The sequence below is a fragment of the Neltuma alba genome, unplaced genomic scaffold (genome assembly GCF_004799145.2).
Source record: "Neltuma alba isolate B1F8T4 unplaced genomic scaffold, ASM479914v2 tig00011361_pilon, whole genome shotgun sequence".
In the NCBI taxonomy this organism is placed as follows: Eukaryota; Viridiplantae; Streptophyta; class Magnoliopsida; order Fabales; family Fabaceae; genus Neltuma; species Neltuma alba.
The window spans coordinates 111,875-124,979 of NW_021636058.1; the positions used below are offsets into that span (position 1 = coordinate 111,875).

General features: G+C 36.2%; 3 protein-coding genes across 6 annotated transcripts; 1 reads left to right on the forward strand and 2 right to left on the reverse strand.

Moving 5' to 3' along the window:
- The first annotated feature begins 278 nt into the window (after window positions 1-278).
- LOC114712450 (actin-related protein 8) lies at window positions 279-7,001 on the forward strand. Of its 3 annotated transcripts, none has more exons than XM_028896993.1 (12): window positions 281-695; window positions 841-926; window positions 1,014-1,084; window positions 1,269-1,336; window positions 1,588-1,649; window positions 2,195-2,292; window positions 3,273-3,354; window positions 3,630-3,772; window positions 4,540-4,688; window positions 5,807-5,940; window positions 6,119-6,237; window positions 6,539-7,001. In XM_028896993.1, the coding sequence occupies exons 1-12, from the start codon at window positions 376-378 to the stop codon at window positions 6,554-6,556; spliced, it is 1,350 nt and encodes a 449-aa protein (XP_028752826.1). In that variant the 5' UTR covers window positions 281-375; the 3' UTR covers window positions 6,557-7,001. The 3 variants fall into 3 exon arrangements, with proteins under 3 accessions (XP_028752827.1, XP_028752826.1, XP_028752825.1); XM_028896992.1 differs by having other exon boundaries at window positions 283-695; window positions 6,445-7,001; XM_028896994.1 differs by lacking the exons at window positions 5,807-5,940; window positions 6,119-6,237; window positions 6,539-7,001 and adding an exon at window positions 5,587-5,797 and having other exon boundaries at window positions 279-695.
- Window positions 7,002-7,909: 908 nt separating this feature from the next.
- LOC114712458 (pentatricopeptide repeat-containing protein At5g66520-like) lies at window positions 7,910-9,802 on the reverse strand. Of its 2 annotated transcripts, XM_028897006.1 has the most exons (2): window positions 9,300-9,802; window positions 7,910-9,191 (listed from the first exon to the last, which is right to left on the reverse strand). In XM_028897006.1, exons 1-2 carry the CDS (start codon window positions 9,718-9,720, stop codon window positions 8,122-8,124), a joined length of 1,491 nt encoding a protein of 496 aa, XP_028752839.1. In that variant the 5' UTR covers window positions 9,721-9,802; the 3' UTR covers window positions 7,910-8,121. The 2 variants fall into 2 exon arrangements, with proteins under 2 accessions (XP_028752839.1, XP_028752838.1); XM_028897005.1 differs by having other exon boundaries at window positions 7,910-9,802.
- A 627-nt stretch (window positions 9,803-10,429) lies between these two features.
- LOC114712435 (GPI-anchored protein LLG1) lies at window positions 10,430-12,812 on the reverse strand. The gene is made up of 3 exons (XM_028896972.1): window positions 12,503-12,812; window positions 12,354-12,410; window positions 10,430-11,082 (listed from the first exon to the last, which is right to left on the reverse strand). The coding sequence occupies exons 1-3, from the start codon at window positions 12,582-12,584 to the stop codon at window positions 10,727-10,729; spliced, it is 495 nt and encodes a 164-aa protein (XP_028752805.1). The 5' UTR covers window positions 12,585-12,812; the 3' UTR covers window positions 10,430-10,726.
- Window positions 12,813-13,105: the final 293 nt, after the last annotated feature.

Genomic DNA, 13,105 nt, shown 5'->3' on the forward strand with positions numbered 1-13,105 from the left:
AGCAGTGATGATTAAAACGATATTTTAAAAAAAATTAATTTATATTTATTATAAATAACTAATTTAACTAAATTTTTTATCTGTTAAAATTACTTAATTAGTTATAAAGCAAAGTTACAAACAGTAATAGAAGGGAAACGAGGCTGTCGACGTAAAAGAGGGAAAAAAAATCCAAAAAATAAAAAACAAACATACAAAAAAGCTAGAACATGGATAGAGTTCTGACACGTGGTTACACATGTTCGCGTACTAACTAACTGTCCTTGCTTCAACTTCCACACCAACCCGCACAAGTTCACAACCCATCTTCCCCGAAGCTTACTGCCAATGGAAATTGCGCCTGATGCTTCAGAATTTAACTCCGTGACCTAATTCATGGCGATGTTATTGAGGAAAATGTGGGAATCGGTGTCGAACCGTTCCAGTTCGGGTTCAAATTCCAACTCGCCGGAACGCTTTCGGTGCGTGGATTCCCCTCTGGGTGTGTTCGAGCAAATTCCTTCCGATATATTGATCCAAATCCTGAGGCTTCTGGGTCCCAAAGAAGCTGCTAGGTTGAGTCTTGTGTGCAAAGCATGGAGATCGCTGGCCTCCGATAATCGACTGTGGATTTATTTCCTTCAGACTTGCCAATTGGAGCCATGGGATACCATTTTTTTCGCCGAGACCAATTTGAGGTCCGGTCATCCTCTTCCGTAAGTATCTCCACTTTTTCCTTTTGCACTTTTCTGGGATGATTCCTTCTCCGTAAGGGAGGTTCAACTCTTAGAACTTCAGAATCACAGTGTTCCGTTGCGTCTAATGGATATCTTGCTGTGTTTTGACTCCTTCGAATTTCAGAACCTTAGTTGGTCAGATGTCTCAGCTATCTTTCAAGCGTATATATGGCTTACGAGAACAAGTTCCTGGTGCTGTTATCATCGATGGTTGGTGTTGCAACTACCTATACTTCTAATTCTGTTCTTCGTGACATTTTCTTCTTGTCGGATTCAATAGTATCCTCGCTTCTATAGGTGGTTCTGGCTATTGCAAGTTTGGTTGGAGCAAATATGACAGCCCATCAGGGCGATCAGCTACGTTTTTGGTAAGGTTTTCTATTGGAACTTGCACTAGCTAAGACTGCGTAAGCAATTTTATTTTACTTTAATTTTTTTTTCAAGACACTGGAAATCCCTTGCACCTGGTTTTCTGCTGTCTCGTCTCACTTCACAGATAAAATTTTCCCTTCTGATGTCCATAGTCTTACGTTTTTCATCATTGATGTGCAGGAATTCGGTAACCTTGAGTCTCCAATGTACACTAGACTTAGACATTTTTTTGCAACTATTTATAACAGGTTTGTCGTTTTAAATGTTTGATAAAAAGAGCATTTTTGGTAAGAGGGACTTCATCGTATTTTAAGTTAATTCTTCTTGTTCTCTCCAACTATGCTTCTTTACCTGCGTACCTATTGTATCACTTAATCTATTTACCCGGGGGGGGGGGGGGGACTTTTGCATGACCGAGCTATGGCAGTTCTATTTATTCTGTGCCTAATTTTTTAGTGGTTAGTATTGGGTGCCTGATGCAATAGTGTTTTCTCCGCAGGATGCAGGTTAAACCAAGTACTCAACCAGTCATTGTTTCTATTCCAATATGCCATTATGATGGTCAGTTACATTTGTGATTTATTTCATGATCTGGATAAAAAGGAAAAAAAAAAAATGGAGAACTCCTTGCATAATAAATCATTGAAATAACAAATCAAACCATTTGAATACCTATCTAAATATCCAATATCAATCATCTGATAACCAATCAAAATGTTCTATTTAGGTCCAAATATCTATTTTCAACCATTTGCTATAAGCTTCCCCAGGTATTTGCTAACAAGGGGAAAAAAAAAAAAAATCCATTTTAGACATCTAATTATGCTTTTCTAATCTGTATACCTATTTAACAGCAACAATGAAAATGTGCCTTAGACACCGAACTCTACTTATAATTGAGTTGTAATCATTCTAATTGTTGTGCATCCTATATTCTATGGGGACAGTCTACTCAATGGAGAAAGTTATGTCACCTTATGTGACATTTTTTATGCATCTAACTTTCACGTATTTATAAAATGAATTATTGAAGTGAAAAATAGATGAGTTCTCTTGCATTATATGATTCTTTGACGCAGAATGTTAATCTCGTGCCATTATTTCAGATACCGAATCTGCCAAAGCATCAAGGCGGCAGCTTAAGGAGGCAATATGTGCCGCCCTCTTTGACATGAATGTTCCTGCTGTTTGTGCTGTCAACCAGGTTTTTTTCCTCTCGTTAACAAGAAAGCTCTTATTGCCTTATATCTACTGTTCTACCATAGGGATGATGCACATTGACAGATTTTGAAAATAATTTATTGACTCAGATATAGAGGATTTTTGTGATTCATTATCTGAATTAGTTTATTAGAACAGACACTAGAAGAAGTGGGTATTAAGGTATCTCTAGTTGTTTCACTATTATAACTATATCTGCTTCTCTATTGATATCTCTTCCAAGTGCTTATATGTAATTATTCCTATACTCTATTCATCCTGATCGTTCTGACGAAGAGAACCTATTTTTTCTTCTCTGGAGTAATCAACAATGCTTGGCGGATAAAAACTCAAAATCCTATACCTCTTCTAGGGGGTAGAATGATAAATACCAAATGCAGAAGAAGATCTTATATAAATTCATATGTTGGAGTCCTAATAAGCACTCTAGGTCAGGTTTCTGCAAATAGGGCAGCCTCCTTGTGCAGTTAACACTAGATTAAAAGGAATGTTGTAATATCAACAGGGTGCTAACTCAATTAGTAAGGGTGGAGTGGAGATAAGTAAGGCCCATGGTCTAAACTTTCTTGATAATAACAACAAAAACAAGTCTTATATCACTGAGTGAGATTTGTTCGATATCATTGGGATCTATCAGCAATTAAATGTTCAGACATATCATGCAAACTTTCTTGAACCCCCCCTTCCCCTTCCCCCCCCCCCCCCCAAAAAAAAAAAAAAAGGTAGTGTAATACTTTTATGTGTCAAGTTAATAGAAAAGGACCTTGGTGTGAATATTCAAGTGGATGTAATGTAATCTAACAGTAATTTCAAGTTGTTAACTAAGCATGATGTGAATGTACTTTGTCGGTTTGTGCATGACCATAATTGCATTGAATTATATAATTTGTTTATTCTGTTCTTTCAATAAATTATTTTTGGGTATTTTGTTCATATTACTTACTTTCTGCTTGGTAAACGTAGGCCACTTTGGCTCTGTATGCTGCAAAACAAACTTCTGGAATAGCTGTTAATGTTGGTTTTCAGGTCACATCTATAGTTCCAAGTATGCTCTATAGATCTCCTTTCTTTATCTTGCCCTGCATTCTTTAATATAATATTTTATTTATGCATACTATTAAATTCTTGTATGTGGAGCTCATTAATGTGCTGTCCATGTGGGGATGCCTAATACTTTATTACTTCATGCATGAACAAATGGTTGTTAATGCTTAAACATCTTTTTGTCTGAAGCACTACTTGTATTCCCTTTTAATAAAAGAAATGCCGAGTTTAGATTTTTCTGATGGGAATATAGTCACTTGCATTATCATTTTGCAGTTCTGAATGGTAAAGTCATGCGCAAGGTGGGTGTGGAAGTTGTGGGACTGGGAGCGATCAAACTTACAGGATTCCTTAGGGAGCTGATGCAGCGGAACAACATGAATTTTGAATCTTTGTACACTGTTCGCACACTGAAAGAGGTATTTCTGTTTATTTGCTTTACAAATCTTGAGGAGATTTCAACCATTAATATCATTGTGGTAGTCTGTGGTGCAATGGAATATTTCGGTTGTGCATTCGTTCTTATCATGAAATGCAGTTATAGATTTTAGTTCTGGCTGACAGTTGGTCTAATTTGCTGTAATTTACGCAAGATATCTTAATGGAAGTTACAATGTTTTATTCTAAGCTTCTCATAGTTCAGATCACATTTTGGATTTTTCAAATATTGACCACTGAGAACCTGTCGTTTGCACATGGATAAAAATATGATATTTTGGGTTCTTTCTCTCTCATTCATCTACCCCAAAAGAAGTAGCTGTGTATCTTCTGATTCATAATATACGAGCATTTTATGATTGAACTTGTTCCTCAGAAATTTGTGGCTCCATTTTTTCCAAGTGCTGAAATATCTTCTGCCTCATGAATTGAAGTATGAGTCAGAACTGGAGCAGGATCCTGCAGCGTAATTTATTGGTTAAATTTAAGTTGCAGGATGGCAAGTGCATGCGGACAGAACTGTGGTTGAGGTTCATCTCAATGATCAGTGGGAACATTACTTCTGTGTGAAGACCGAATATTTCTTTTATATATATATATATATATATATATATTATATGATGTTTGTACGTTTGGTTTCAATTGAAGTGTGCTGGGAATGGTTGTATTGGTTGAATTTAACTCAGAAATTACTTCCTGTGAAGTCATCTCACTGAAGTTTTCTGATGGTTTGGTTCCATGTCAACAGGAGCTATGCTATGTTGCTATTGATTATGAAGCTGAACTATTGAAAGATACGCAAGCATCGTTTGAAGCAGCGGGAGAAGGATGGTTTACACTTTCGAAAGAGCGTTTTCAAACAGGAGAGATCTTGTTCCAGCCTCGGCTTGCTGGATTGTAAGTATTTGTACGCTTGCAATACTGTTGCAGCTTTCATCATTGAGGCCCACTTCTTATAGTAGCTTGACTGTCATCACTGAACCTGGATAAACTGGTTCTAAGTTATATGAGAAAACAATTTCCTCAATTGCTTCAGAAGTAAACTCATGTTGAAATTTGGCAACCCCGGAACTTGGTGGTGCAGTTTTTAATTCTGAAAAAAATGAAAACGTACTTTCTTGAAAAACAAATGATATGTAAACAATAGGTTATTATAAGCCCCTAATTTTATCATTTACCTCACTCTCAAAAAGAGGGAAGAGGTAATCTGAAATATGATAATTGTTTTCTTGGACTGAATTAGTTCTCTGCATGAAAATTGACTGTTAAATTCTGGTCTTGTCGTTGAAACCTTCAGTTCCAGAACAGTGTTCACAGTATTTATCTGATGGTTATTCCGCTGATTCGATACTTCAAGAATTAGAAGAAAAGATATATGGCTTTGTTAATGGTATGTTAAGGAGTTATATTTGCAAAGTGCACCATTAATTGCAAAATAAACTTCTTCAGATTTCTGGGAGAAAACTATCAAATATAGACTACATCATAGTGAGGATGTAATTCTCATGTTCGACATAAAGATTCAGAAAATACTGGCTTTCCACCCACAAAGCAAATTGTTGATAAAACTCCAAAATGGCATTTTCTTCTGACCTTTTTCTTGTTTCCTTTTTATTCTCTTGTCATTTAGAAAATACTGGCTCTCCATGCACGAAAGTCAAGAAACTTGGTAGCAAATATTCTTAGAATCTCTTTATCTTAATTGTCATTCTCTTTATTTTATACTTCCACATAACAAGCATGATGTAATCTGCGAAAGGATCAATGACTAAATCTGCTTATCTGTATTTACTGGGAAAGTAACAGGCAGCACATGTCAGTGTCTAGTATATATGCAACTTCCTTGAAAATCCTCTTTATCCATAACCGAGTGACCTTGGGATGTTCTGTCCCTTTGGCAGTGTTTTTCTCTCTTGCCGTGATGGCACACCATGGAAAATTCTTGCCTGCTAGTCACCTTGTTCCTTGTTTCCCCGGAATGGTACATTAAGCTTATCATGAACGTCTTGTTGTAGGCAAGCAATGGGTTTGCACCAGGCTGTAGCTCTTTGTATGGACCATTGCCATTCTGCAGAATTAGCAGGTGACCCTGATTGGTTTAAGACTGTGGTTTTATCAGGGGGAACTGCATGCTTACCAGGTCTAGCAGGTGAATGTCCCCTTTTTTGGATAAACGTTAGGTGTCCATTTTATTTGTAAAGATTTGCATCTTTTACTACAGAGCATCTCAATATGATAAAATAGAATTAAGGTATTGAAAAAAACGCCAGTGATGGGCTACTTTGACTAATGGGTTCTAATCCCACTTTGGGATCCTTATGGTACAGAAAGGTTAGACAAGGAACTCCGTGATTTATTACCTCCCCAGTTGTCCAGTGGAATCGAAGTCATACCTCCTCCATATGGTGCTGAAACTGCATGGTTTGGAGCAAGGACTATTGGCAATGTGAGCTATCTATTTGATAATTTCATAAATTTGAAATGGGCTTTCTACATGTCACCTTCACATATGTTGAGTACTTGAATGAGGTCCCGCATGCTGAACTTTTTCGAGTGAATATTTGATTCATTGATTATGTGTGCTGGAGAAGGGTTGACAGCGTGAGTTCTAATATTTTGAGTGCTGCTCACAACTGATCTTAACTTTGTGTAGTTGAGTACCTTTCCTGGTCCATGGTGTATAAAGAAGAAGCACTTCCACAAGTCTCGACTCAATCTCATATGGTGAATAATTTGTGATTTCTCAGGGCCGGCCCATATGGTGAATGCTTTTTCTAAACTTGCTCTTCTTGTGAGTTTAAATCATTATGCACCATCAACTCAATGGATCAGGAGGTTCTTCTTGGACGGGATTATGAAAGGAGTGAATTTGTATTCAATATATAGATAAATAAATAAATGTATCTATTGATCTCTTTGGCCAAACAAAATGTATTTATTGATATAGATAATCCCACTTTGGCCCAAAAAAGGAAAAAGGGAAAAAGGTATACCTTATATCTTTACATTATTTGTTAGAAAGCTCTGATACATCTGTATTTTCTTGTTTGTAGAAGAAATTGTTTATTCAACTGAGGACTAGATGAAAGGTGAGGGATTTGATGTACCTTGAATGATGTAATAAGTATAGTAATTTATTAAGGCCATGGACCATGACAGCTGAGTTGGCTTGGTTAGCATAGGGACTAAATGAGAGGAGGAATTAAAGTTCTTTTGGTCCCATAACTGTCAAAAGTTTTTGAACTCATTTTATGAGGATTAAGGCTCGTGTTGCGGCATATTTTGAGTGTGATTATTGCATCCAACTACAGGTGATACTCCCTCTAGTCTTATGCATAAGAACCTTTTTAGGGGTGGATCTTTTTCATTTTTACTCATTAATTATTGGTTGGTCCCAGTGCATTAATTATTTATTTACTCACTCTCTCCCTTTATTTTAAGGCTGTTTTTGGAAAATAATGGTTTACATATTTATTAGCCTTAACCAATTTCAACCAATTTGTTTATATGTATAATTTAATTATTTGTGTCTTATAAAAGGAATTGAAGGAGTAAGATAAAGCATGCATTTAAAAGTTTTTCTTTTACCGAATAACCTTGTATTTTCAAAGCTAAAAAATAAACTAAAGAGTACCATGATTAACGGGCATTTTTTATTTGGTCTTATAAGATCAAGTGTATTAGTTAGAACTATCTTAAGAAAAAATAAATAAATATAAGAGACTAAGTAGATTGATCTTATATTTAAGATCAAAATAAAAATCAAATAAAATCTTATATTATGGACCAGAGATCGTATTGTTCAAACCTTATAAATAATGCAGTTTGTATGAAGAGCTAGTTCTGTTGTTAGGTAAAGGGAATTAATAAAGCAAACTGCTTTTATAGTTGACATGATTCTAAATCTTAAGAGAAATCTAATATTGACTAGATCAAACTGAAATTTTATGTGAAATTAAAGGACTAGATATATACTTTAATCATCATTATGTCATCTTTTCATAGAAAAAATTCACACATCGTAGACATTCGCTCTTTAAACCTGTTTAGGAATTTGTAAAGTGTCTAAAATAGAAAGATAATGACACAAAAATTAAGTGTATAGATTTATTTTCTTTTCATCCCCCTTCTTCTTAATAAATTTTACATTTTAAAGGACTCATTTTAGTAAGATTCATCTTTACTATGCTTACAATCAATCGATCAACATATCTTAGAAAAAAAAGTTACGAAGCTGTATTATTTACAATCCATGAACAATGCCCATGTCACAGACTCACTGTAATTCTGTTCCTATCATTCCCATAACTTTTTAGCTAGGCCATCTGTTTTAGCATTCTGTCAATCCATCCCATATGGTATAAATCTCTCTAACCTCATCATGGCCAGCGTCCCCCGCCATGAACTCATGAAACTCCCCCTCAACTTCAACGGAACTCAACCCACTTGTACCTTTCAAATTAAAATCCTTCATAAATTTCCTCACTTTCTGTGCACATTCCTTCTCTCCTGCACTATCAAACATGATCCCTGCTAATTTATATCTATCACCAGAATTTGGCTCAAGATTCATTAATTGTCTTAGTGCCTTATTCCCTCTTCTTGCATCAGTGTGCATCCTACAAGCATTAAGGAATGTGCCCCATATAATTGAGTTGGGCTTCTCTGGCATTGATTCGATGAACCCTTCGGCCTCTGCTAATTTTCCAGCACGACCTAGGAGGTCCACCATGCATCCATAATGTTCAACTGAAGGTTTGATTCTGAAATCATGAACCATTTTGTTGAAATAGTGGTATCCCATGTCAACATATCCTGCATGAGAACAAGCAGATAAGATCGACACAAAGATCACTTCATTTGGATGAGTTCCTTCCACAATCATCTCGTGGAAGAGTTCGAAGCATTTCTGGACTTGGCCATGAATAGCAAAAGCAGATATGATGGCTCCCCAAGTGACTATATCTCTTTTAGGTATTTCCTCAAACACTTCATAGGCACCTTCAATGCAGCCACACTTTGCATACATGTCAATAAGAGCAGCACCAAGAGTGTTGCTTATCTTAAACCCATTTCTTTTTATATACATGTGCACCCATCTTCCTTGATCCAGTGTTTCCAGATGGGTAATGGCAGATAATGAGCTCACAAGGGTTGATTCATCAGGAGCAATAGGAGGATCCTGGGATGCCATCATTTCCTGAAACAAGTCTAAAGCCTTAGCATGTAGGCCATTCTTTGTGTACCCAGAAATCATTGCATTCCAAGAAGCAACATCTCTTGTTTCTATTCTATCAAACAACTCTCTAGCTTCTTTAACATGTCCATGCCTTAGATACCCAGAAATCATTGAGTTCAAAGGAGGCGTTTCCACCTCTGAGATCCCAGCAAGAATAAGCTCTGCACAAGAAAACCTATTAGCAGTAGTGTACATGTGTATCAGAGAGCTATTAATGTGAGTGCTAGTTGATATTCCAGACTTAATAATCTGGCAATGTACTTGTTCACCTTCACACACAGCTTCCAAATACGAACAAGCTTTGAGCACAAAAGTGTAAGTATAACCATCTGGGATTTGACCCTCTAGAAGCAGTGTATTATAAAGCAACAGAGCACTATGTGGGAGATTACACAGAGTCAGGCCTCTTATGGCAGTGTTGAAAGCAAAAATATCAGGAGAAGGTATACTTTCAAAGACAGATATAGCATAGTCTTTATGAGAAATCTTAACATATGACTCAAGGAGTCTCCCAGAATTCAAAGGGTGGCCAAGGAGTCCTGTCACAATGAACTGGGCATGAAGTTGTTTTACTTCTTGCAGGCTTTGACACATTTGAAGCAAAAGAACAGTGGTGGGAATTTTCTGATGAGCTCTTAGTGTTAAATCTTTGTGCTTAAAGAAGGATGAACGAGTGAGAGAGACAGCCATGTAATGTTCATATATGGATACTTGTTCTGCAGAAGTTCGAGAGCTAGAGTTCCTTGCTCAGATATATGACATTCTTTGATAAAGTGTGAAGCATTCCTATCCGCACGCACCATATCCAATCACCTCAGATTTTTTCTTCAGGTTAGAAGTCACATCGCAGACCTTCATTTGCTCCTCACAACAAAACAAAGTCCAGAATTTGATTGGACAAAGCTAGAAATAACCTTATTCAACATCTGGTGTGGGAAAAAAAATTTAAATGAAAAGTTTTTTTTTGGCTTAACAATACTCATTATCTTTTTTTTTTTTTTAAGAACAAAATTAACGTGCTGCAGTTTAAAGCCATGCTAAACAACCGAAACAATTAAAATGTACTCCGTTTTAAATATTTTTTCTGTCGTGAAACAAAAGATTCGTATCTAAATAATGACGCCCAATAAAACACTATTAAGGCGAAAAAAAATAATTCTAAACTGAATTTCTTGTTGAAAAAGGAAAAAACATCATATGATATATTTTTATTTTTTATACCAATTTAAACGGTGATAAAGGAGAGCCTTGAAATAAGGGTAGAATTGTCATCATGCGAGATAGAGGTCACAAGTTGAAGCCATGAAAATAGTCTTTTACAAAATAATATAGGATAAGGCTGTGCACAAAAGACTGAAAGACGGTTTGATCTTCCTCAAACCTCGCACATAGCAAGAACTTCATGCAACATATGTCTTTTGGTGTTAAGCTAAGAATAAGACACGAGATATAGAGGGAAACCCCATTGTAAGGTAAACCATCTCAGCAGAGTTTACAAGCTCAAAAGCATTGAAGCCAACACTCACTCAAATAAAACAGAGACTTTTAGCTCTAATCTACTATATGCTACCCTTTTGGCTCTTAGCACAATCTTGATGGTGGACAAGATGATATGTAATCAAAGAATTGTCAAAGATTATACAATAACAATGTAGTGCACAAGATGATAATGACAAAAAAAATGGGCACTATTGAATTATAGGAATAACAAGAATAAGAAACCAGCTGAGAGCATCAGAATCAAGCATGGATAGTGCATGATCTGACTAGCTGTGTCATTTGCGGACATCGATGGTGGTAATGCGGGGCAGGCAAGACCTTGCTTCCCTTCCCGGCACTCGCTAGAAAAAAGTCCTGGAGGGTATTTTCCGTAAATGTTGATGTAGCTAAACATGGTCGTGGCACACTCGTTTGTCAAGTCATTTAAAACGTCAGCATATGGGCAAGCAAATTCTTTGAATGCTGCACAACAGGTTTTCGGAGGGTAATGGGGACCTTTGCATTGGCTTGTGATTATTGTGTAGTTTAAGAACTCGAAATTCACAGGACAGCCTGCAGATGCAAGGTGAAAAAACAAAGAAATGTCAATTAAAGAGGGGAAAAACAAACAAGAAAAGAAGAAAGTGAACAATTACTACAGTTAGTAGTGGCCAATGAACAGCTATCCCAGAGTAACCAAGACAAAAATTTATAGATGTAATGCAGGATCCAAGAGATTGGCTTCACTTGCAGTTTTTATGAGTTATAACATGAAGAATCGTGAGGTAACAAAACTAAACATAAAAGAAACAAGTAGTCAACGTGTTTGGGACTTGCTTTCTGCATTTGAGCAGGATGATACAAGCAATTCCATTATCTTATTTGCACGTACACAAGTTCAAAATGAGATGTGAGGGTTGCATTTAGCACAATTTCCAGGCACTGATATGAGCAACTAATAAGATTTATTTGAACTAATGATTGTACAACACATTACACCGAAAAGTCAATTATAGATACTAGTAATAAAATTATATCTATTGATGTGCAATTGAGCACAATTCGTCCTTTGTTCTTCACAGTTCACACAGGCAATCAAGAGTTTTCATTATAGATAAAGTATCGTACCTGAGAAAAGAAGAGTGCATTGAATTTACAGTCATAATGCCAGTCCATGATTTACAATACCAAATTATAAAACCACTTTTTCGTACGTAAAGCTATGGAATTATGATTTAAAAGGAAGAAATATGAATATCACCAAACTAGGACCATGATATGTGAGTTCTCTATAAGCATACCATTAGCTAAACTCCGTAAAGAGGCCAACCCACCTTTTCCCACTAAGGATGTTTTGGAAAAATCCATCCGTGAAAAGTTTAACAATTCTTTCCAACCACAAACACCAGACACAGAAACACTGCATGCATTGGACATGATCAAAGATTAGCCCTTCGTTGTTATTTCGTCCTCCAAAAGTGACCATTTTGATTAACTCAAGTGCCAAGAATTGGACACCTAATTATTGTAAGAATAAGATAAGGCAAAAGGTCTGTGGTAAGATGCTAACAACTTAAAATCTTTCTATAATTCTTATCTTCTTAAAACAGGAGCAACGAATTTAGTTCTCTCAAATCACACGAGGAAATGACATAATCAGAAATCCCACAAAAATAGCAAATGATTTACAAGCGAAGATTTAGGAACCAGCGGTTTCACAAAGCATGCGGATCAAAGGAACAGTTATAGAAACCAGACGACTATATATTACAAAAAACAAATAAATATATTTGTAGATCCAACAGAGGGCACCATTAAGAAATAATATTGGAAAAAATATCAACCTTTTTTAGCCTGAAGAAGGTTCCGACCGATATGCGCCGCAGAATCGAAGGTAGTATCTGTAATAACATAGTAAAATCGAATTCTTCAGAATCATTAGACATCAAAGAGAAGAGATACCGAAATGGACATTACAGGAGCTAAAGCTCACCGGGAACTGCAAAAACTGAGAGACCCATTAACAAGACAAGCAGAACTTCACAACACACCCAGAAACGCTGATTGAATCCCATCAAGATCAATTTTTTGAATAGTACTTCAATATTTTCTTTTGCTGCGTTTTTGGTAAGTTTCAGTAAAGGAAGAGGGATAGATCCAAAGTGGGTATTTCTTCTTCTTCTAGTTCTGGTTTTAGGTGTCGATTTCGTGAAGGTAGTTCAACTGAGAATAATATAAATAAGGGAAAATGGAGGGGCAGTTACAGCAATGTAATATTAATAATTTCAAAATTGAAAAATAAGAAGGATGACAGACACGATCTTGCATTTGATTAATGGGTGCCAGCCGGATAACGCGCTTCCGCCCTCAGCACCGCATCCTTGTCAGCAGTCTTCACTCCGGAAAGAGCACCACCGCGTGTGTGTGTGTGTGTTTTTTTTAATTTTATTATTTTCCGTGACATCTTGGATCAATGTTTTTCAACTTTTTTTTTTGGACCAAGGTATCTACGATACATAGTAGTGATTAATTCAAAAAAAAGATCTTAAAATGTGTTGTCATTTACTTTTCAAATCTTGTCAATTATTATTAAAGT